The sequence below is a fragment of the Perna viridis genome, chromosome 7 (genome assembly GCF_037379345.1).
Source record: "Perna viridis isolate PV_CMFRI_1.1 ecotype Kerala chromosome 7, ASM3737934v1, whole genome shotgun sequence".
Taxonomy (NCBI): Eukaryota; Metazoa; Mollusca; class Bivalvia; order Mytilida; family Mytilidae; genus Perna; species Perna viridis.
The window spans coordinates 6,609,091-6,635,775 of NC_142451.1; the positions used below are offsets into that span (position 1 = coordinate 6,609,091).

The 26,685-nt window shown below is 32.8% G+C and overlaps 1 protein-coding gene across 1 annotated transcript; it reads left to right on the forward strand.

Moving 5' to 3' along the window:
- The first annotated feature begins 2,264 nt into the window (after nucleotides 1–2,264).
- LOC148611108 (sodium-coupled monocarboxylate transporter 1-like) lies at nucleotides 2,265–26,685 on the forward strand. Its single transcript, XM_088591275.1, has 15 exons — nucleotides 2,265–2,977; nucleotides 11,739–11,804; nucleotides 12,350–12,401; nucleotides 14,799–14,866; nucleotides 16,025–16,179; nucleotides 17,030–17,170; nucleotides 17,698–17,827; nucleotides 19,059–19,147; nucleotides 19,414–19,538; nucleotides 19,923–19,993; nucleotides 21,175–21,261; nucleotides 21,723–21,946; nucleotides 22,274–22,374; nucleotides 23,008–23,117; nucleotides 25,779–26,685. Exons 1-15 carry the CDS (start codon nucleotides 2,570–2,572, stop codon nucleotides 25,935–25,937), a joined length of 1,986 nt encoding a protein of 661 aa, XP_088447401.1. The 5' UTR covers nucleotides 2,265–2,569; the 3' UTR covers nucleotides 25,938–26,685.

Sequence of the window (26,685 nt, forward strand, 5' to 3'; positions counted from 1 at the left end):
GCATGCCCGAAGGCAGGGGGTCAGGGGTTACAAAGATATTCCTTTACCGATCGGAAGCAAAAAAGAATTGAGCCTTAAATTGGTGAAGCAGTACTAAATTAGGGGAAAATGTTGTCAAGAACTGTAAATTCAATCTCTGAACCCCCTTTTTGGGTTCGCATTGTATATGTATATTAAGATAAGTATTATTCTTTGCATGCAGTCTACAACATGACTGTGGAAAGAAATTTTAAATAATAAAGTCGTTATAACTACAAAGTTAAGTCGTTGTTACGAGGAAGTCGTTATATCTAAATCGTTATAACGATTTACTAGGTCATTATAACGAGTTTCCAAGTTGTTATAACGAAATACTAAGTTGTTATAGAGAGATACAAAGTCATTATAGCGAGTTAGCGAAGTCGTTATAACGAGATATTAAGTCATTATAACGAGTTACTTAGTCATTATAACGAGTTTCCAAGTCTGGTACTAGTGGGCCTCCGTACTGTGACGATCATCTATTTCATGTAAGATTAATATAATGTGTCAAGTTACATAAGATAAATCATACTTTCCACTAACGATAATCTGGAACAGTAATTGAAATTGTTAAAAGACTTGACCACAAGTACATGTATTAAGATATCCGGTCTTTGTTTATATTAGCAAAGTGTTTTATGAATACATTTTGTATGTCAGTATTTTCTCACAAGGGAGTGCTTGCAGGTTATTCCATGCGAAAATTGTATTGTAATATAGTCCGTTAAAATTTAGGTCTCGTTGGATTAACATCAATAAAATGTAATCTCTCAATACCTCAGGATTATTTAGGTTCCTTATGAAACCACAGTTGATACCTTGTATACCTTACAAATGTCCACGCAATATCTGGTGGAGAATTTTCGCTTCGATCTACCAATAAGTTATGTGAATGCCGTCAAGATAAATATAATTTAAGAAATGCAAGAGGAACTAAGGCCGAAAAATCAGCAGAAGCTTCTATCACCATTGAAGATGAGTCTGAAGTACAACTAAATTATAATTTTAGTGATATCCATGCAGAAATTCAATCTCTTAGTAATAAGATGGAATATAGTACCAGTAATTCCATGACATTTTGTCCTACATTTTTCAGTTGATTTCCAACAGAAGATCCCAATTCTTGGTTGGATGATTTATGACGGACTGATGTCTAGTAAGATTATACACTTTGAATGACATTCAAGTATGCATATGAAGAGTGTGATCGAATTAATCTTAAAGTTTTCAAGTGTAGAAAAAATTATCATATTCGTATTCATATTTTAAAGTGAGTTATGTTCGTCTCATAAGTTACATTGAAAAGGGTAATTGGCTTGGAAAGTTACATATGCAGCTATGTTTCAATTTTGAATAGGCTTCATATACATAACAATATAACGGATAGCTGCACAGGGAATATTCCTTTTACAGACTCGGCTTAAACTGTTAATATGTAATGAAATGTAGAGGGTTGGTACGGCCAGTTTTGTCTCTGGATATTTAACCAAATGAACTGAGTGGAGAGGTTTAAGACGAGTTACACCTGATGACAAAGAGAACAGTGTAATGACAGACCCTGTGATTGCTACATTACAGCTCTTGTGAATCTAGGAAATTTTTTTAAACAGAATTAATAATTAAGCTCGACAACGTCTTTGTTCGGTAAACACTAAAGGACATATATTTACCTAGCCAATAGAAGTGAACTGACTTGACACACCAGGCTTATAACCACGGGAATATGTGAGGCTGTGTCGAGTATATACGGTCAATGGATTTTGATATACATTGTGCATTTAGTTGCAGTATTACAAGAACGTTTGTAAAATCAAGCAGCGTTTGACTTGACATTACTTGATATTATAAAACATAGTGTACGTCACTCCTCTAAAATGTCGAGCAATGGATCTAACTTCGTAACCGTGGTATCAAAATAGTGTCAATAAAATTATTCATTATCGAAGGTGTCAAATGTCACAGCAAAGTCATACAAACAATGAACATGTAATATGCAAGATACGACTTCATATTCTCATATAAACCGATAAATTTCTGATTTTGCCCCAGTATTCATATCGTAAAGAAATCATTTTTTTTCCAATTTCACGCATTATTTCCTGAAACGTATAATATTTTGTGTTTTAAATAACTTACAAATATATTTTGCGCACCGTTCAATAGTTAGAAGAGAGTAACGGCATTTAAATTATATTTGTATCATTTCTTTGAAAAAACGAATTCTTGGATAATTTTGCATTTTTTCTTATCTATTAAATCGATTAAATTAAAGAAATTACGTGTAACTTGTAAATGAAATTTTGAAGACCACATTTCACTTTATCTCATGTTTGATAAAATGTCAATACATAATGTTATCTGAAGCGATACCACCATAACATTGAAACTAACCGAGATATTAGGCCAGCTGTCTGCATGCTCATACACAGGAATGGACTTAGTGCTTAAAGGAGACCATATCGTTATGTGAAATTATAGAAATTTCTGCTGAGTGTGTAAAACGGGTAAATTGTGCCTTGATCTCTTTTACTCACAGTGTTTAAGAACTATGACAGTGTTGAACTCCAGTTTCGCATCGTGTAGGAAAGTTTGTGAATTATGTCCCGGAGAAAAGATCGGATCTTTTGTAGTGGTGGACTATGTTCTATTCGCCGCTGTCCTAGTTGTTTCCGCTCTGATCGGGGTATATTACGTGGTGCAAGAGTATCGAGCTGCCAAGGCTGCTACATCCGACGACGTTTTGATGGGAGGTCGAGATATTGGAATATTCCCTATAGCCATGTCACTCATGGCAAGCTTCATGTCTGCCATTACAGTGCTAGGGACGCCTACTGAAATGTACAACAACAACACAAGTTACTGGATAGCTGGACTATCCATGATATTAACTGTTATTGTAACGAACCATGTTTTCCTGCCATTCTTTCACAATCTAAGCTTAACAAGTGCTTATGAAGTAAGTACATATATACATTATAGGTATCTGTACTCCTTCGCAACCAAATATATTATGTAAAGCCCGCCATGTCCATAATATGTATACTCATGTACATATATAATATATAGGGTACATGTTCCCTAATATATATATATATACATGTACATACATGTACATATTAACCCTCGACCTATACCACCTCGCGGGCCGGTGGCCCTAGGTGTGATATAGGAGTCTCGGGTTGATACAGCATGTGATACAGATTTTGACATGTAATATTCAGTATATAAAATATAGGGTATATGTCCAAAATATGTATACACATGTACATATATAAATTATAGGGTTCATGTTCCTTATATGTAAATATATAACACAGGGTACATGTCCCTTATATGTATACACATGTACATATAAAAATATAGAGTAAATGTCACTAGTATGTGCACACATGTAAATATATATTTACATTTAGAAACCTACCTAGAGCTGCCACGGTCTGAGGGGGAGTTGCCAATCTCTTCTCTTGATGTATGTAGCTTGGGGTATCTTTATTGCCCTTAGGGAGTGGTCAAAATTTATTGGGGGTTGGGACCGGTGCATTACATATTTTTATTTAAAACATTTTTTGTTCTATCTTTTAAGTTCATGTCCTATGTCAGTTGTCCAATAAAAAAGTGTGTGTCCTAATATTTGACAAATTTGGCATGGTTTAAAGCATGGATACATTACAGTATTGTTTGTGAAATGAGTAAATAAGTTAGAATTTGAATTGAGTATTGAAAATTAAACAAACTGGGAGTCCTATCAGAATGTAAGGAAAAGGTATGTGTCCTATTGCATTTTGCACCAGTCCCAAACCCCAATTTGATATTGACCGGTCCCTTAATTGCTTGAATTGGTCTGTTGGACAACGTTTTAACTTGGATCCTCCTAAAGTCATGAAATAAACAGTAATTGAATAACCAACTAATAGATAATATTACTGTTACTAAAAATCTCAAGGAAAGCATATTGGACACTTTACTTATCCTGTGCACCTTATCGTAGAAGTTAAACTTATCCAGTGCACCTTATCGTAGAAGTTACTTATCCAGTGCACCTTATCGTAGAAGTTTAAGTACTTAGTTTTGTTATTGTTCAGTTTGTATTTTTATCTTTTTCTTGTACTTTGTTTCTGTTGTATAACAATAGTTTGTTTTTTAATATCAGTATGTTCATTTCGAGTTGGAATTGCTAAACATTGTTTGCTGCATGGACTACTGCCTGTATTTCATTTTGTTTATGTTTCTATCCGAATTCAGTGATTAATAATTTGGGGATATACAGCGGGCTGATGCCAAACATTGTGCAATTATAACTGTAAAAAGTCTTTAGCAGAATCTGTGATGTTTTGTTTCACGTCACAAAAATGAAGGCTAAGTTCGATTGTTATCATTTCTGAGTGGCAGTCATTTTTGTTACGGAAATGAAGGTTAAGGCATATTCTGTTAAGTCAAGAAATTGTCATGTTTATTTTTCGACCATTGCAACTTGCGTATTAGAATTCCATATCCAAAAGAAAAGAACGGATATGGGGAAATGCAACAAATGCAACAGCGACCCCAAAAAGAAGTCATATTTTCGTTTGGCTTCATATAAGGTTTTATGTGGAGAATGTCGATGAATCTTTACAAGAACAATTTCAATTAATCATACACAGTTCTAAATTAAGTAATATGGTTTCATGTCAATTCAACAGCCCCTTGTTTACTGTTTGCGATATACGAACAACGTTTGAACCGTATTTTAATGTTCACATGACACAAAATTATATAACCACCAAAAAGAGAGTCTAAAGAGTAAATAATGTTTGGTCTCTTACAGTAAATATTGGTACTTAATACATTGACAAACATAGTGCACTGATCTGACATTAAACTGATACATGTGTGTATTGATAAGGCGTAGAAGGCCGAGGAAAGTCGAGGATCTGCTATATTCACTAAGCGCATAACCTTAAAAAATAGAACGGGTTGCAGCATAAATATAAAGAAATTTCAATAAACTGATGGGTACAGAAGTTAACATTGTACTGTTTAAAAATATAATTTTCAAAAACATTTATAGATCATTTCCTTCTTTTATATCGTTATCAATTTCTTCATATTTTGTTGGGCATGTATAACATTTTTTTTATTAATTATCGTGGATTATATAACTTCAGCGCATTTACCCTGATTCTTAGTCAAGTATTTTTTGTATATATTTAGAAAAATATTTATTTCAAGATACAAGTACGGTCAAGCAAGTTGGAAAATAGCAACATGTATAAAATAGTATAAGTAAAACAACATTTTGTATCTAAGAGAAAGAGTAATCAAGGGGACAAATACTGTAGTAGTTGAAAGAATTAATACAGGGACAAAAACTCAGACATGGAAAACAGGCAAACACAAAAAAAAACATAAAGCAGGGACAAAGACCAGACATGGAAAACAGACAAACACAACAAAAACATAAAATAAAAATAACAACCTTTGAATATCACCACATTTAAATATAGTAAAATATGTATATCCCGAACACTGAAGAAACTGAGAACCTGTCTAATCCAGACTATTCCGAACCCAGGAGAAACTGAAAACCTGTCTCAACCAGACAACCAGAACCCTGAAGAAATTGAAAACCTGTCTCAACCAGACAATCCCGAACCCTGAAGAAACTGAAAACCTGTCTAATCCAGACAATCCCGAACTCTGAAGAAACCAAAAACCTGTCTCAACCAGACAATCCCGAACCCTGAAGAAACTAAAAACCTGTCTCAACCAGACAATCCCGAACCCTGAAGAAACTGAAAACCTGTCTAATCCAAACATTTTTTGAAGTTTCTTCGTATCTTTGGCAAATGTACTTTGAATCTTGGTAAATTGACCAGTCTAAACAGACAAAATGCTATAGTTCAAAGGGGTTCGGATTAGACTGGTTTCATTGTAATGATTATAATGGTCTACAATAAGCTGCTAATTTCAGTTGGTTCTGTGAGGTCAATGTTCATATCCGTTAAAATCACTACCTTGTTTTGTGAAACGGAATTTTTTTAAAACTGATATTTTGATTAGTAACCTTATGAAGCTTTTAATGACTTATTATTAAACAGTATCCGTAGTCCAACCGACTTCACAGTTTTACCAAACCTCGATGAAAGAGATTATTATTTGAGGCTTACTCCATTAGAATTTTTGTTGACTTTCCTTCGTAGTAATGTTATTAACGACACATAGAGAAACTGAAAGCGAAAGATTTCATTTTAGTTTATTGTGGCACTAAAGTTGTAAAATATCACACAGCTTTGTTAAAAACGTGTCGCTTTTAAAGAAGGAGCCTTCAAATTCCCACTTATATTATACATGTGCGTCTTCTTTGTGGGTCCTTTGCACTTTAATCAAGAAAAAAATTCAAACATGATTCACGATAAACATCATGTGCTTAAGAGTCAGAAAGCCATTCAGAAAATTAATTCAGCGATCTTTCATGAGTTTTGATAAATAAAGGTTTGATAAATAAAATAATTGATAAAATGAGATAAACTGAAATTATATCAACAGGTGAAACAAGGTGAGCTTGGAGGTTTTGGTATTTCAGTGATATATTATATCGAGGGGGCCGTCTCACTATATATTTGTGGTGAAGTAATAACCTCCTTAGAACTACTTTTACAATATTCCGTATTTCCTATTCTTTAAGTAGAGACTGTAGTGAAATATTCATTTTATTCGGATTAGCATTTATAGAGACTGCCATAGTGCTTATTTGTCTCTGTAAGTTTTTAAGTTTTAGTATTTAGGGAGCAACCGAATGATTTTTATAGGGGATCTGTGGCTTAGATTAACTCAGGATTATGATGTATAGTTAAAAAAATCCAGGATGAACAATTGGTTAAAATAAAAATGCATGATGAAAACATGTAAAAACAAACGAACAAAAAAAAAAAAAAAAAAAGTCAAGTTCTTCAAAAAAAAAAATCCATGACAGCCTAGAGTCAAAAATACAAAGACAAGTCAAAAATTATATTGAAAAAATCCAGGACACAAAATTTGATCCACCCTCCTGGAAATGTTCCCTATGTTAAAAAAAAGAAAGACGAGGTTCAATCAACTAACAGTTGGTTTGTTAGATCCAAGAGGTTGTGTTGCGGCAGTTCGAATCCTCTTTCAAATAAAAAATGTTAATTTCGTGCAGTTATTTTGACCAATAATAGCCTGAAAACCCCTTTTCTTCTGGGACCATTTTTCTCGAAATCTCCTGCCCGCTGCTCATGTTGATATGCTTAGCGTATTTTGTCTCTTATATATACATGTACAACCATATTATTTTAATCTAGAAGTACGGGAAATATTTGGTTAACTATCTTATTCTATTCCCTAAATCATGTAAAAAAAAATGTCGAAACAAATCAATCGACTTTGTCAAGAAAGTATTTTGACTAGATACTCTCAACAAATGGGGCTGCTATATTACAGGTGCCACCTAATCGGGGTATTGTACTTACGTATCTTTTTGTACCAACACAGCCATCAATTGTTTTTATAAAGGAAGAGTGTTTTCAAAGAGGTATCATCTAAAACATCACCGTAAAGTGGGACCATTTACTCAAACACAACAAATATATCAGGTCCATCTTTATTATAATTATGTTCTTTCAAAATTGTTGTTCTGAATATACGATGTAATAAATGAATGGAATAAAGCAGTTAATAACGTTTCACGCCTTTTACATTCAAATTCAGTTAAAGTGCCACAATAGGAAGAGAAAGCGACCGGACATTTTGAACATTGAAAACAACTCAAATGCTTTAGTTTCAATAGAACAGTGTATTTTGGTAGTGAATTATGTTACTTCTTGACACCCATGTTGAATAATGATAGTTTCATCATACATGTATAATTCAAAACTGCCATTCAAATGATATCATTCGATAGATAAACAATAAATTCACAACACGAAACAAACATTTTGTTCAAAAATTGTTATGTTTTTAAGATACTCTGTATTTTATAACAACTAATAGAAAAAAAAAAAAATAATGATAATAAAACAAAATGAAATTGAAAACAAGTTTTTTTTTTATTAGACTTTGGAAACATAATTAGCAAAAGGTGAAGGCCAATTTAGTAGCCTATTTCCATTTATACATCTTTTAGGTGATACATAGACAACAATTGTGCATTCAAATCCCATTGCAATGCTTAGTATTAGCTTAACGGGAATGGCCGGCTTTGTAACGTAATTCACTTATAACAGTGTAATATATAGTCCATGGCTTTCTCATGCTTTAATTGAAACACATAACAAAATCGGAAGGTTAAACACGAAAAACAACTATTTGCAGCATTTTTGCAAGTAATATTTAAACAAAATAAATCATGTTTGTTAAAAGTTTATCATTTTTATAAACATGTACATGAACCCCACATGAAGAAATATCGAAGTCTTTAGGGGCATGTAATGGAATGATAATGGTACAATTGGTTCGATCAATTGTTTAACATATTATAACAAATATTTCTGTTATACTTTCAAAACATAAGATGTTTGATCGACGAGTTAGCTTCTACAGAAATTATTATAATGTCAAAATTATAATGTAACGTAATTCACAGAAACAACTTTTCACTGATCTTCTAATGTAACTTTAAAGAGCAATCAAGGGATCCAAGATTCTATCGGGAATCAAAAGAATGTAATCCAGGGACAAAGAACAGACATGGAAAACAGACAAACAAAAAAAAACAACATAAAGTAACAAAAACAATACATATAAAGGAACAAAATTTAATGAGCAACAGGGACTCCACTAAAAACTGGGAGCGTGAACAAGGTGCGCCGGTAGGGTAAGCGTCCTCTGCTTTTCTAGAAACACCCGCCGAGTTGCTCATAAAAAGTCAAGTCCGGGGTAAACAAACGAGGAAAGCAAAACTATGATACGTTGAACAAATCAGTTTTCATGGTGCAGATGGATACACCGTAACGATCCACGAGTTAATGATGACGACCATAAAACACCTTTAGTGATGACTTCAATCTTGTCGTAACATAACCCTGCTCCAAAAGCCTAATTGTAAGAAGTCTAGCGCAATACAAAAAGTCTACGTAGTTACGACAAGCTCTGGCATAACGTATGGGTTGTGATATGAAAACTCCACACACAGGTGCTGAAGGGATGCTGCCACAGAAGAAAGGAAAGTTGACAATTCTGAATGAACAGTCATCACGTTTGTAGTAAAGTTTGGTCAATAGTTTTCATGTATCATCGATCTGTACATGTAGGTCAAGATATGAGTCTTACTTCACTATGAATGTGGTATCCATTATCTCAAGTTCTTTGGGGGTAGATGCAATGTATCAAATACCCGAAACTAGGATTGTTTAAAGATAATACGTCATCTATATTGCGGAAACTGATAAACTAAAATTGATTATTGGTATATGCTTAAGGGTGCATTATCAGATATTTTATTGTAGTGATGCTTGAGTTTAATATATATTCCTTGTTTTCAGGTGAATAAACCAAAAAACAAAAACAAAAAATACTTTGTCTATATCAGTTCACAAAAATATCTTTTCTTGTGATTACTTAAATTCTTGCACTGATTATAAATCGTTTTTGAATGGCTTTTGCTTTTCGAACGTTATTCCTATCTCTGTTTAGCATTAATTTAATGTTTCAAGTTGTCATGTAAAACCATTTTCTGTCAGCAAAATACACAGTTTATCAGCCGGTGAATTACGTTAAAATGTTGTGAATTGCGTTAAACTGTGATATACACCACTGCTTGACAATAGATATATCATACATAGCAGTATATTATTGTCATAACATCTTACTTATACATGTACTCTCCGTTTCTAAATTAAATCAAACTGAAAATCAATAATATCAAAAAAGTATTTGCACTTTATTTTTTTTTTTAATTAAGGACACTAACGACTAGAGGGAATGCTTACATCAGGAACGCCTTTACAATTTTTCCCGCGTCACAACTTCATTTCTGAAGGTGCCGTATGATAGGCGATGTCACTGATAATGATTTATAATTTATTCCGAGAACAGTGTTTTTTACCCGTTTAAAAGAAATTACCGTAACGTAATTCAATGTAACGTACGTCATGGACTTGTACTTCACCAAGAATGTGAAAAAATATATAGCACATGAGAAGCCTGTTTGAGAGTCATTTATGACTGACATTGGTGTGTGTATAATTAAGAATATGGAAAATTTGCCACTACTATTAACAGATGTAAGAAACACTGTAACGTAATCTACAATTAAATGCACATTTGGAAAAAAAAAGATTTGCAACTTGACTATAATTTTATTTTTTCCTCATATTGACTAACCGTATGTGTCAGTTACATTTGCATTACAGCTTTAGGAAAACTGTAACGTAATTCACTGTGGTTCATGGGACATCCGTATGTTGTGGAAAATACATTAAAATCGTTTTCTATGTAAAAATAACTGTTAAAATTATGTTTTCTAGCCATTATTGTCACTAGAAAAACGTATTGGGCGTTCTTCATTTAGAGTATTTTATATTTTCTATGTATTTTATAGGTGAACCCCAATTTGTGACATAGGGTTTTTGTCGGTTGAGTCTTAGATATTTATCTTTTTGTTCGGTGAACCGGATCAATGGCCCGTAAACTGTTTTAACAATCTGGCATAACCCTGATATTAATTTGAACCCAAAACCATATCAGGAAATATCTTTTTGTCTTTGAAAATAGCTTATGACTACGAAAATTGGCTTTGGCGCACTTAAACTGAATTTGAATGTTAATCGGCTCTTTCAATGGCGAAGCGATCGTAGCCATGTTTGTTTACGATATGTATATGGAATTTACACTGTATAAAACAACCAATCATAATGCACAAATGTTGATGGCATATGCTAATTATATGGAATTTTTAGTTAATAAATAAGATTTATGTTTGTTTTTAATTTTTCGTCTTGAAACACACAAATTGAAACCATAATAAACTTGTGAAAGAGGCTTATTGAACGGCACATAATAAAGTTAATTATTAAAACGGTTTTTTGTTTTTGTTTTGTTTTTGTTTTCTTTTTTTTCACACTGAGCACAACTTGTATTTTGTTCATTAGGCAATGCCAGTACTAGAATAACGGCTGGCTTTGGTCGTTCTTTTACATGATAGCTTTATAGACCACGAAACACTTTGAAGTTTTTATAATCATAACCAGGATACTTGAAAAAAAATACATGGAACATGGCCTGTAAACATATATATTTTGTCTCATCAATTTCATAGTTGTTGTCATTATTCTAACTCATGTGTTCATGCCTACACAAACTTAGTACAAGTGCATTTGATGTACGCTAACCCTAATATGACAAAAAATGTCATTCATGAAATTTAATGATATGACCTGCTTTTGTACAGTAGGTTTTCAAGGTAAAGCAGACCAATAAAATTCAACGATATTGGAGCGGAAGAAGTCGATATACATGTATTATGCCTACGTACTCTTTTACTTAGGTTTGCTCAGATTTTGCACACAATTATCGCAAATGTCCAAAAATGTAACGAAAAGGGGGTTGGTGCTGAATTCGCAACTACACACTACAGTTTCAAACCAAATAATGATGAAAAAGTCTTATCTTAAGCGATTAACGTTTTTGGAGATTCATGCCAATTAAATGCCCCACAGATGTTTTTTTTTTCAATCGAATGTTTAGAAGACTGAAAACAGAATCACTATTCTATTTTTCAGTATTTAGAAAAACGTTTCAACAGAGCAGTGAGAGTATGCGCATCTGTGATATTCATGTTAAACATGGTGAGTATAGGTAAAATCTTATCTTATTTAAAAATGCATTTAATACACTTATCTGAAATATATTTTCAATTATTATTTTAAATATGTCATTTTTGTACGGTAACTTAAAGGATTTTGCATGGCGCTCAAGGCAATGCATTTAGGTTAATAAAATATTTTTTAAATCATAGAGGACGGAAGTCCTCGTAATGCGAAATAGTCATACATGTAGATTGGAAGCACTGAGAGCCTGATTTCAGTCTGACAGGAAGTCACGTCGTTCGGAGCTTCCATTACAAACTTCGGTATTTCCATATCTTCTTCACTGAAAAGTGTTTATTATATGGTCTTCAATAATTATTTAAATTCAGATACTTTTTATGAGTTGTCAAATATGATATGATATATAACTAAAATAAATGGTTGCCTAGGTCCATTTGTAACGTACAAATGAATTATGAACAGTTCGGTATATTGTGTTCATCTTCGTGTCAGTTAATAAAGATAGGAGTTTTTTTTATTTATAACATATGCTATGATGAGCATGATTTTATTTTCAATTTCAGTTATTATATATGGGCGTGGTTTTATACGCCCCTTCATTGGCATTAAATCAAGGTAAGTAACATCTTTGACTTTGTATCTGGAGCAGACTGTAAGTAGACTAGTTTTGAGTAAACACGTAAAGATTGAAAATTTTTTGGACAAAGTAGACTCTATCGTATGACAAGTCGATTTATGCTACTGTTTTTTTATTAAATATATATATTTTTTTATGTTCGTCTGGATTGTCTGTTAGTCGAGAGGCAGATATTCCAATCGAACAGTAAAATGAACGTTTGAATAAATGAATGACCTGAAATTGCAAGTTGTTTTACAAAAAGAAAAAAGAAAAATATTTGCAATCCAACAAAATGATGAAGTACGTGTATGATTGTTTATCCCACAATATCACTACTATACGTGTTTAATGCAAGACAAATAACTAACAATTGGGAAAGGTTCCAACAAAAATCAAAACATTTTTTTAACAGTTCAGCAGTGTTGGCTCTTCTGACAGGTCTAGCGGTAGAAGTTTTCGAAGAGTCGGATGTACTGACAGTTCTAGCGGTAGAAGAGATCTAGAAGAGCCGACTCTATTGGCAGTACTAGCAGAGTTGGCTCTCATAGAGCTAGACAGAATTAGAGCTCTGCTAGAACTGTTCCATGACACTTTTATAACTGTCCTAGAGTCGGCTCTTCGGACAGTTAGAACTGATCTCAACTGTATCATAACATCAAAATATACAGTAGGACAGTACGCAATAATATAAATAAAATTGACAAATACTCAATATGGGAATAATCACAAATAGTCAAATACGAATGAGCAGCTTCAGTTTACCTGCAAGTCTGATACAAAGTAACAAAGATATCAATTACGAATAAAAATACCTTATTTGCTAGCAAATCTAACTCTGGCGTACTATAAGTATTGCCTCTGGTTCCATATTGAAATACTATGCAAAACCCAGAGTATTTATACCACTTGAAAATGCTACTCACAAGAGTACAATATAGAACGACCAAACCCTCAGGATAATTTAGTCATTAAAAATAAGTGAATAGATCTCTAGACAATATAAAATACAATGAAGTGTACAGCTATACTCAGACTTGTGAAGAGAACAGATCAAAATAAAACAAATCTAAATTTTTCAAATAATGAAGAATTTGAAATATGAGTGAAAAGTAATTATAAAAAATATAATGACAAAAATCAGCTTGTCAACTTTTCAAATATTTCTAATCATATTTTTAGTTCATTGTCGTTAGAATACAGTACCACTCAGAGAACGAGAATTACATTTAATTTGAAAGGGTAACACGTACAGTTTACATACAGATTCTCCTTCAGTCTCGAGGGGATTACAGGATTTTTCCACTCAAGATAGTCAAAATTTAGAATTTAACCCACGAGCTTTAGCTAGTGGTTTAAAATATAAAATTTAAATATCAAGAGTGGAAAAATCCTTTAATCCCGGAGAGAAATGGGGGAGAATATATTTCTCCCATGATTAAAACCGTAAAAAATAATTTAAACAACACCCTAAATTCTCCCAACATCAAATACATCATCAAGGACCTCCTCTCCAGTCATCAAGTCTTGCGTCACTATCATTGTGATTAGTTGATCTTTTAAAATACGAGTAAAATTTGTAAATCAACAAGTATTAAATTGATCAACAATTTGAATATCAACTGTAAACATGGTAAATAATCTCGGCGGGAGTCTTCGCGCGACATTTTAATATCCCGGCACATGGCAGGAAATTACAAATTGTTGATCACTCGTTGGTGCTGTGTGAATGAACCATATGAATGGGAGAAATATAAATTAACCGTCAGTCTCCAGGGCATTACAGGATTTCTCCACTCGAGATAGATAAATTTTAGAATTTAACCCACGAGCTTTAGCGAGTGGTTTAAAATATAAAATTCAACTATCAAGAGTGGAGAAATCCTTCAATCCCCGAGAGAAATGAGGGAGAATCTGTTTCTCCAATGAATAAAACCATAAAAATAAATTAAACAACACCCTAAATTCTCCCAACATCAACTACGTCATCAAGGACCCCCAGGTCATCAAGTCATTGCGTCATCGATATCACTACCATTATGACTAGTTGATACATTACCCACTAATCTTTTAAAATATGAAAAACATTCGTTAATCAACAAGTATTTAATTGATCAACGATGTGAATAACAACTGCAAACATGGTAAACATGGTAAGCGTGATAAGCGTGGAAGTCTTCACGCGACATTTTAATTTCCCGCAATGTGGCGGGAAATTACATTTTTTTAATCACTCGCTCGTTCGGTATGGATGAAGCCTATGAATGGGAAAAAATTATCGACCATGAGAACGTCGTGCAATAGAAAAAGAGACATATAATATTATGCAAAGAATAAGAATTATGTTTACAAATATTCTAATAATAGGCTCAATGATTTGTATATTTTCATTTCAGTAACTGGATTGTCACTTGCCATGTCCATAGTCTGCATTGGTTTGGTCTGTACATTTTACACTGCATTGGTAAGTGTTATCAATTATATTACTCAAGAAGATAACATAGGAATGTGTGAAAATGTCCTGTATAAATGATAACCTATTGACCCTTCTTTGACACTACAGGTCATATTAATGTCATGGCTGTATTTCAGGTCACAATATCGACAGATGTCATGTTGTACACAAGCAAGTACGTTAATTTATCCTTCTTTTGTCACAGAAATAGCTTTAGAAAAATGTAGTTCCAATTATATTTGTTTTAAGCTACCGAACAAACGTCGGTTTTATTTATATAACTAAATTTGAACGCTCGGATAAGTTCTTAACATTGGCAAAAAAACCGATGCGTCAATGTAGAACAATGCAGACCAATACATCTAAACCCAAGTATATGTAAATGGCCTGAATATGATAACTGGAAATAAAGAAAGTCTTCATACACGGTGTAGCGAACAGAAAATAGAAGTTCATCTAAAAACTGCAGATAAGTAAGCAAGACTTCAAAATACTAGTAGTGATATAAGTCCTCCGAAAGGGTAAGCGTGTCCTGCTCCGCCAGCGTCCCCTCCCTCCGTCACATGGCAAGTGAATAACACTAGTGATTGCAATTTGTAATCGGAAAAAAATAAAGACGCAAATGTAACCGATCATTAATGTTCACTATTAGAAATGTCTTACCACCTCAATATTCCAAAGAGAGATGTTCTTGAAACAGAAGACAATCAACCTATCAACCCGTTTTTATACACAGAAAAAATGCAACATATGCTTTTTGTAAGTTTTGGAAAACACATTTTTCATATGTGTTTAGGGCCAAAATGAAAAAAAGTGAAAATCATATTTTAGGACAAGCATTTACATGACAAATAAGTACATAAAGTAATATGGTAATTGTGTTTTCCATATGACTTCATGTAGAATTAAAAATATATACAAAGTTTTCATATGTTTTTATATTTAAAAGAACATGTATTACCATAACGGTCGTAAGTAAATGTATATATTTCAATATGACTTTAAAAATATGAAAACACATGTATTACATTTTTCCAGTGTATGGTATATTTTAATGGAGCAAGAAACTCACATTTGTAAATGCTTCCGTTATAATTAAGTGACATTACCATGAAACAAATATATTCTTAGCAAATTTCTATTGTAACATAAATATCATTCAACTAGGGTGGTCTACGAGCCGTCGTGTGGACAGACACTTTCCAAACATTCGTGGTCATGGCAGGATTGATAGCAATTATTGTTCAAGGTTCCAAAGATCTTGGTGGTTTTGAAGAGGTTTGGAATATTGCGAATAAAGGAGGACGAATACAGTTTTTAGAGTAAGTATCAACAAATTAAATTTTAAGATTTGTGTTTCGAAATAATTAATAAATAGTACATTAAGATGTTCCAATACTCTTCAAGTGAATATAATTAATCTGACTGACGTCATTTCAAGAAATACTTCAAAATAAAATTTACCTTGAGTAAAAGTCATCAGTGGTCAATTGCCACAGTTCACTTTTGCCGTTCTCTGAAAAAAAAATGAAATACTTTAAAAACTCAGGGTATAGTTATCTTCCTTTCTAGGTCCTATTTCTCGTTTGTACCAAGATCTCTTTATTTTATTCTTATTCTCAACAATATCTTCGTTGATTATTTGTTTTGAAAAAAAAATATTTTAAACATATCACAGATTTATGAAGGAAGATTTAGTATGCAACTGAACCAGGCTGGCTTTGACCATAGTTTCTATTAACCAGTATTTACATCACATCATTAGATTGACTTAAGTTATAGTAATAAAAACCCTGATATATCACGAGAATATGTATGATGTATATGTCAAACAGACAACCCAACAGGAATGAAAAGACCAGCAGAAAGCCAACCATTAGTCTTCAATGAAATACTTTTAAAGAACATACTTGCTGTGGCTAAAATCCACGTAGCTTGACCCTCTTCACTCTTAACTTCTATCTTGTATTCTATTTAGAAAAGGTAAACCACAACTACAATAGTCCTATTAAATGAATTTGACTTTTTCGTAGTCGCCTCTTATCACTATTTTCACCTAGCATTAACGTTGTAATTTTTCTGGTATTTTATTTACGGAAAATACAACAACAGCAGTGCTATCAAATATGACTCTTTTTTTACAAGTCTCGAATTACTTTTTTCCACTTTTAGTTGGAGTGCCGATCCTACCACTCGACATTCTATTTGGGCATTAATCATTGGTTCCTTTTTTGGTCAGTTGACAATCTACGCAGCCAATCAAACCATGATTCAAAGATACTTAGCTATAAAAGAAACAGAAAACTCTCAGAAGTAAGTTTGACCTTCTTAAACAATTATAGTAGATTGAGGATATTAAACACTCTTTCAATCTGCTAGAAAGTGAATGAATTTAATAAACATGTAAATGATTGCATTATTCAAATTTATATTGATTACTCTTATATAACTATTACTAATGTATAGAGATTTGGTAAAACAGTCAAATTATGGAAATGGAATGTTTTGTCATAGTTATATTCTCAATATCTATCGATGTGATTTCGTTTAGCGACCATGATTGATATTAAATACTGTGCAAGTACTATTGTTCGTGGAGTACCAATTTCTGTGGTTTTCGTGGATAGGCAAAACCACGAAATTTAGCAAGAAAATTTCCATTGATGCGTACACTGAAAACCTTAACAACCACGAATTTAAGAATCTTCAAACTTATGTTTCTTCCCCAATCGACGAAAATTGGTATCCACGAATTGAAGTACTTTCACAGTATAAACTTTTCAATCGAACTCATTACTGACTAAAAAGGAAGTAAATGATAAATTATATTTTCTCTTCAGGGCTTTGTACCTTAGTTTGCCGCTGACTCTTATTCTATCCACTGTGGTGTGTCTGGTTGGACTTGTTATATATTCTACTTACCACGACTGTGATCCATACCTTCTGAACATGGTCCATGCCAGAGATCAAGTAAGTATCAGATACATGTACATACATCATCACTTCGATTCGCATCTTCTGAGAGTAACCAGGTCGTATACAGATTATGAAAAGTACCAAAAATAATTATATATGTTAGGAACAGTAATCAAGGAAACCCAGATTCGAGCGGTCATCAGAAGAATTTATTACAGGTATAAGACTAGACAAGGAAAACAGAAACACACACAACAAAGAACGAGAAATAACCAAAACAACACGAAATAAAAACAAAATAAGCAATCCGACGTCCACCTTGCTCTTAAGATGTCACGTTCGAGATAGACGAAAGTGGAAAGGAAAACTATGACACAGTAAACAAATCGGTTCTCACGGTGCAATGGTATATACATGTACAATAACGATACTAGAGCTCACAATTCCACCATTAAAATGTAATAATAATGCTTTTAATCTTGTCGCAATATTATCCTATTCCAGGAGCGTTATTGTAAGAAGTCTAGCACGGTACAAAAATTCCGCGTAGTGTAGGTAGTATCGGCAAGTGCTCGCATAATATGCGAGTTGTGATATAAAAACTCCATACGCAGGTGCATAAAAAGGGATAGTGCCACAAATGAAAGGAAAATTGACAACACGGAGTGAGAAGTCATCAGAAGGGAGATAAATAGTAAATGATCTGGGAAAAATCAAGGATAAATGTCAAATCGAAATAAACACCTCCCATTCCTGATTTGATACATGCATTTCGAAATTAAACTGTTGGTTAAATAAGGTTTTATAGCTAGCCAAACCACTTTCTTTTATTGTAGCCAAAACTGGTTATTGTGGACGTTTACATCGCTGTATAATGTTTATTACTCATGTATTTAAGAAAAGTAAAATGCTCATTAAGAACGTCTTTTAATGCTCCTATACAAAAGTAGTGTAACTTTTATGGTTTGAAATAAATTTAGTATGTAGGTATTGTTTCAGGCTGATAAAAAACGAAATAGGGTTTGGATGTCAACAATTGCTATACTAGTTTGGATCATGACAACACACAATTAATACTATTAAAAATCTCGATAATGTACTTATATAAGATGCTGGACACTATGACTATAACACCATAACTAAAACTTTACTTAATTTTTAACAGTAATCAAAGGCAAGAAAAAACACGGAATTCAGTACTCATTTATAAAAAAAAAGTACATTAAAATACATGTAGGTGACGTTTCTGGCTTTTATAAGATGTTTATGTCTATGTATTTTGCAGTTGTTACCGTTCTTGGTTATGGATAAGTTAACATTTCTCCCCGGTCTACCTGGACTTTTCGTAGCTTGCTTGTTTAGTGCGTCTTTAAGGTTCGTATTCTACTTTGCTAAACTTACACTAAATATTTATATTGAAAAAAAAGAGTAACTACAATTTGATTTCTTAATCAAACCTAGAAATGAAAGGATACAGATGTAGTAGTAAATAATAAGAGACATTTTGTTTTATTTAACAAACTAAAAAATGGAAGTTGGATAAAAACAAAGAGGGAGCACTTAAAAAATAATATTTATGTTGTATGTTACCCTTACAGTTACCTACGTGATGTTAAAATAATTGAAAATATTTTTTTCAGTTCCATTTCATCAGGTCTTAATGCTTTAGCTATAGTTATACTCGAAGATATTTTAAAACTATGGTGGGACTATAGAAACACCACACCTTCACCAGTATGGCAAGCTAGAATAGCCAAATTATTAGGTACAATGAAATTATTTTAAATTAAAATGACATACCACCCTTAAAAATGACGCTGATAATTCAGTTATTATTAAGAAAGAATTTTGTTCTTTTTAGTATTATTAAATAAATTGCAATCAGCAAATAAGACGTACGTCAATAATACGACAAAACTAATGAAAGATACAATATGTTATTAAACTGAGCTTAACAGTGTAGTTGGTTACTTTATTCGACTTTTTCGAAGCAAATTCTTTATCGTTCAACTCATGTCAACTACAGTGCGGCAGGCACTCGTTTCATTACCTAAGCGCTACAATACAAGTGTTTTTTAAACTTCAGACTTTATTCAAATCAATGCAGTTTACATGTTGTTTTTATTTTATCTTTTGGGTTTTTACATAGGAATTTTATGCGGAGGCCTTGTAATAGGAATTGCCTTTTTATCGCAGTTTTTAGGACAAACTGTTTTGCAAGTAAGCTTTGATTTTAATATCTCGGTAATCTACCGACCGACTGAAGAATCTGATAAGAAGTTGTTGTCATTAGCTTGAAAGACATTCAGGTTCCTTTATTCGTAAATAAATATGATATTACCTATCATTTTATAGTTAATTTTCACGTTAAAACTTGGTTAATGTTGAATGGTAAGAAAAACAATGAGGTAGCCTCGGGTACAGGAAGTTATGGGTTCGATCACTGGAAGAACCATAACAAAGAAGTTAAATTGGATATACGTATATCTGCTTTTCTGATAAAAAAAGCGACATATATATATATCAGATACGGTAACGAGTGGTTGGATCAAAGTCGAACTGGTGTATTAGAGTGGGTTGGGGAGGGGGAAGGCTTGTCATCTTTCGGGATTCGAGCATATTACAAATCCAATTAAGAGTGTCGTTGTACCATTAACAAGTGTCTGTTCTACTGTTCATTCGTTCTCGTGTTTTTATGCTTGAGAAAAGCTTCCTACGAACGTTACACTGCAATCATTCAGTTCAATGAATAATTTCCCTTGCTTTATATCAATATCCATTGAAATAATAGATTCAATAATAATAATAATAATAATAATAATAATAATAATAACGGAACGATTGTTGACGCAATTCAAAATTGAGATTTTTACCATGATTAACCTGAAACAGAATGCACACACAATTGGAATTAAAACCTGATTAAAATGACACATGTTTAGACTCCAAATATTAATTAAAGATCAACAGAATCGTACATACTGTAAAAATATCTTAATTAAGTGTAATTCTTTGTAATAATCCGGCAGTTAGTGAAATATGGTAAAAAACAAGTCTTTTCATGATATTTTATTATGTTATCTAAAGTGCAAAATTTGCATTTATTTCCTTCATGAGTGTCAGTTATTTAATGTATAAATCATATAAAATGGATTGCAATTCATCATCAAACTTTCGTCTACCAGTCTATTGTAACTTTGAACGTGTTTTTCAGCACCTTCTGACACTTCTAAGATGAACGAACTATCCATATGTCTTCAATAGACAATACACTATGTGCCCACATTGTCAAATTTGTGTGTTTCTTTAATAATTCATTTTCAGTTTTACCTGATTCTTACAGATTCTAACACTTAATTACATACATGTTAATTAAAATAAATTTATATAATGATTTACAGATTATGCTGAGTATATTTGGAATGGTTGGTGGACCACTTTTAGGACTATTTATTAGTGGAATCTTTTTTCCTTTTATTAATTCATGGGTAAGTCATTGCAAGTCGCAAATCTTTTAAATAATGATTATTTATATAATATGTTTAAAGAGCAGTTGTATACTTTATGATAACATGTGCATGTGTTTTAACTGCACTTTGTATACCTTTCAGGCTTTTTTGATGTTCTTCTATCTGTTTTTACTTTTTAGTCTGGTTCGCTTGATATCATTGATTAGTTTATATTTTGTGTTTTTATTAACTTTTGGCAGAACCGTTAAGTGTAAGACCTTTTACAACTTGGTGCCAGCTAATTACAGGAGTTTTTAAGGTGTCTTTCAATGCACCCCAGTCTTTGTTTTTATAGTCAATAATGTTTAGATATGAGTTAATACAAAATTAATCTGGAAATAGTAATAGTAATAGTCATTGTCTATTACAATAAAAACAATAATGGCAAAGGCTTAGCAGCCGCCGTCAACTCAGAAAATGACACCCTTCTTTTTTTTCAGGGAGCTTTATGTGGTTTGATTGTTAGTGCGTTTGTTGCTTTCTGGGTAGGAGTAGGTGGCACTGTTTTACTTCCGGTTCCACCTGTGATTAATGTTAGTACTGAAATGTGTGATATAATAAGGAACAACTGCACAATGACTGATATTAATACAACCATATTATCGACAATGTCGGCTACCGTAGCAGCAACCACAGAAACACCAACACAAATTGAAGGTGACTTGTAAGTTTTTCCTACATGTTTTGTCACTTTGTCATCTACTCAAAAAAAGTACAGTACGTAATTAAAGAGGCTTAAATAAACCAATTTATAAACAATCATATCTTGAGTTGTATTTGAACGAGTTTGATAAAGTTCTTGTAAAGCAACTACGGTTTAAATATTATTGACCAAGTTAGAACTTAAACACAAACTGAAAAGAACTTATTTTTGTCGTAACAATCAATGGAAATCGAATAATTGTATTATATTTGATTCTCTAACTCGATCGTTTTCGTCAAATTCCTTCTTTTCGTTATCACGATGTAATTATACTTAGTTATATTTTAGATGGATATATCATTTATCTTATTTATGGTATGGTTTATTTGCGACTCTCATCAGCTTAATAGTTGGTATTCTGGTCACTTTTATTACTTCAACATGTCTTGGTGAGTTTACTATACATCAGTCGCTTAACAAGATCGAGGTATGATCTCAGTGAAGTGTTTTTAGTCAAATTATTTATAACTCCAATGCAAGTGTATGTCCTCATAAACCATGACATCCTTAGAAATTCAATATAATAATGAGAGCGAAAGCGCAACATTGTGAAATTTGAAATTGCAAAATGCTTCATTATGGTAAGTTAATACTATTGCACTTTTAAACTTGAAACATAAGTACTTATTGGCCGTCTTGGAATTTTCTTAATGATTGAAATCCGTTTACGCATGTCAGTGTTGAGCTCAGAATAACACAGCATTGTACGATTGTGTTACACATGTGTTTCCTGGATGGTGTATTTATTAGAAATGCATTTTTGAAACAATTGTCATGCATTTGAAGTGCACATAAACTTAAATATGACATGCCATTGCCATTAAGACACTCTTCTTACCGATTTTAAATATTCATTCTACTTAGCACATAGAGGGATTGTTTTGCATATAAGTAAACGTCATTTATATTTTGTACAATAGTATGTTCTCTTTTATATAATTTGCCAAACTAAATAAGAATGAAAAAGAAAAACATTAGCATGTTGTTTGCAAGCAGCCACTCTAAGTACACTTTTCGTGCAGGATTTAATGAACCTGAGGATATTGAATCCCATCTAATTCATAGCTTAGTGGATAGAGTATGCTGTTTTCTTCCCGTTGCTTGTCAGAAGGTTCATCGATTAGAACAATTCGTACGTATATATATATATCTATTCTTGCCTTCATGTAAGTTTAGTTTAAGTTTGTTAAGAACGTTTGTTTTTGAGTTCATATTTATTGACATACGTATTTTATTTTAATTTCAATCATTTAAATGCCAACAGGTTCATTGACTACATTATATTGTTGAATCTCATATCCATTCTTTTTTTTTTATAAAATTTTATCATTCTTTCATGTTCAAACATTTCAATGTAAAAATATACCGTTCTTCAAAACATGCACGCTATATGGAAACTGAAACAAAAGCAACTAACAACATTTTCCTATATGAAACTGGAACAGTAAATTTCACATTATTTTAATGGCAACATATGAGCAATTTTATCATGATAGAATTCTTCTCGTTGGTTGTTTTTTTCTCTAATTAGAAAATTATCAGGCCACTGTACTTGTGTGAATTAAAACTTTAACTCAAGCATAACCGTGGTTAAAGCGATATAAGACGAACTCAACCTCAATGTTATACAGTTTCTTATAATGGAGCTAAGTTGCAAAATGTGGAAATTCTTTTTGCTTTCTTCACTGAGATAATCTACCTGTTTCAAATACGTTTTTAAAAAATGTTCTTATATTTCAATTATATTACCCTTTTTAGCTCACTTGGCCCAACGGGCCGTGTAGGCTTATGTAATCATTTGGGTTCGTAGTCGTAGTCTTATAATCTCTAAAACTGCTGAACAGATTTCAATGACACTAAGTTGCATTGTTCCGTGGTATCGTCCAAGCAATAGATGTTCTGATTTTGAACCTTTGACTCCACTAAAATTGGGAGCATGGACCGGGTGCATCGGTAGGGTAAGCGTCATCTGCTTTTCTCGAAACACCTGCAGAGCTGCTCATAAAGTCGAGTCCGGTGTATACGAAAGAGGAAAGGAAGAACAAACCGGTTTTCATGGATATACCGTGACAATCTACGATTTCATGATGACGACCATATGACTTCTCTGGTGATGACTTAAATCTTGTAGTAACACAACCATGAAGCATAATTGTGAGAAGTCAAGCGCAGCACAAAAAGTCTGCGTAGTTGTGGCAAGCTCTTGCTTCACGTTTGAGTTGTGATATAAAAAAAGCCCAATACGCAGGTGCTGAAGTGATGTTTGCCACGGATGAAAGGAAAGTCATCGCATTTGTCGTATAGTTTGGTCAATAGTTTTCTCTTACTATCGGTCTCTAAGTGTAAGTCAAAACATGAGGCTGACTTTACAGTGTCTGAAATCCTTTTTCCCAAGTTGTTTGGTGTAGATACATAGTATAAAATCCCCGAAACTAAAATTGTTTAACGGCAACCCGTCATCTATATAGCGGAAACTGAGATCAAAGGATCTGGCTAAACGATATTCCTTCCTTTGGATTAGATCAACTAGAAAGTCAGCCTCGTTATAGTAAAGGAATAGGTCTGCGATTAGAGTCAGAGGTTACCAAAATGACGTAAGTATCGGGAACTCCTTAAACTATGGTTTTTGTTCAGTGGATCAGTCATATGACCACATGATTTCCAATTTTCAAGGTGAGCAATTCAGGGTCTTTAGAGCCTTTATCATTCATTTTTTAAACGACAATGAGGTTTCATTATATATAACTTTTCAAGTTATATTATACGGATATTATGTTTCATTATAGGATTGAACAGCTATTTTCGGTCGTTCATAGTTGCATGAACGACCGCAAATAGCCGTTCATTCTTATAATTCTATCCGAAAGTCAAAGTTACCCTCTGAGAGCCTCAGTCAGTTATATTGGTACACTGTGTTTATGTTTACGCTTCAATACACACACATTCCTTTGCATACGTATGGAAGCGCGGACGAATATTTACGCATAATCGGCTGCACAATGACAGTGAGGGCGGCATGGACGAAGTTATAGTTGGCATTGAAAAATACGAGATGTAAACAATTTAACAGGAATACAATTATTAAGGAAATACAAGAAGGAAGAAGGAAAATTACAACAAAGTGTTTTCAAGGGTTCAGTCAGACTCGGTTGTAAGTTTCTTCCCCCCGAGCTGAAAACTACTCTCTGTAAACAAACATGACGGTAAAATCAATGTGCATGTAATAAACTTTTCTTAGGGTTATATTATGCCGTTCAGTTCGTTGCCACACTCTTTTAAACTACACGACCCCCATATTGGTTTTAACTTGACTGGCGTTCATGCATGTATGAATGATCTGTCGAAGTTCATGCATGTATGAACTTTCTGGGAACGACGTTCCCGACCAATCAAAAACGGCTATAAGCATGAAGAATCTCATGATTAGAATTATTGTATCCTAAATTCAATATATATCATGTTAAAAATAATAGTATTTTAGTTAGTGGTATGAAATATTAGAGTATCTAAAGTTTTCAAAATTAATGGAATCAATAACAAACATTCATAATTTTCCAAGTTCCTTGATTGTCATTTTTCATTTTTGTTTGTTCATCAATTAGGATTTTAAGAGAAATATTTGAAAACGCCGTTTTAAATAATTGATTGATCAGGATTTTAGTCCAATAATGTACTACATGTTTATGGTTGATATGTACACAATTATAACAAAACAATAAACTTAATATGATTGTACGGTTGTACAATTGTTCAACCTGCTACATGATATTTATCATTCCTTATTTTTCTACAGAAAGACAGCTACGAATTAGCAACTGTTAACGGAAGCATCAACAAAGGTTTTGAGTCATCCGAAACAAAACTAGATGACTTTGGTGAACGACAATATGGTGGAGTTATCTATAGAAATGGGCAATATAATAAAAACCCAGACAATTTGACCCAACTCTGATATTAGACATAAATGATATTACTCTTCTGAAATTTTAAGATATTGCTTATCATTTCTAGTCTTGCATATTTTTGTGGTGTTTGTTAATATTTCTCACCTATGAAATTTGTATTCATAATATCATTATAAAGAGTAATCAAGGGAACCAAGGTTATAGGGTAATCAAAAGAATGTAATCCAGGGACAAAGACCAGACATGGAAAACAGACATACACAACAAAGAACATAAAGGAACTAAAATCATACATACAAAGTAACAAAAGTAAATGAGCAACTCTGACTCCACTAAAAACTGGGAGCATGGACCAGGTACACCGGTAGGGTAAGCGTCCTAAAACGTTTAATTGTTACGTCACAAACGTTCTCTGCTCAATTTCACGCTTGTGTCAGTTGAGGGTTTCTCATATGCATACCTAAAAGGACATTTTCTTGTCTTAATAGCGCGAAAACGAAAAAAATTCTTCAATGCCGGTCTATCAAAGAATTAAATCGTATGGTTAATAAAATAGATGCTTCATTGTCTTCGATTAAAAATGTACCTTTCCTTTCTGTCTAGGAAGAAAGGGTGCTACATTTATATTTCAAGTTCCACACTTATTTCTAAAAGAATTCTAAGAGAGGAGCAACATTTTATGCATATTTATTGTTTTAGTAAATTAATGTTGTCCTTAAAAAAAACTTTCTATAATCTATTTATTAATTTGTTTGCAACATGTTACACATAAGTTTACTTTGAAATGATTTTTTT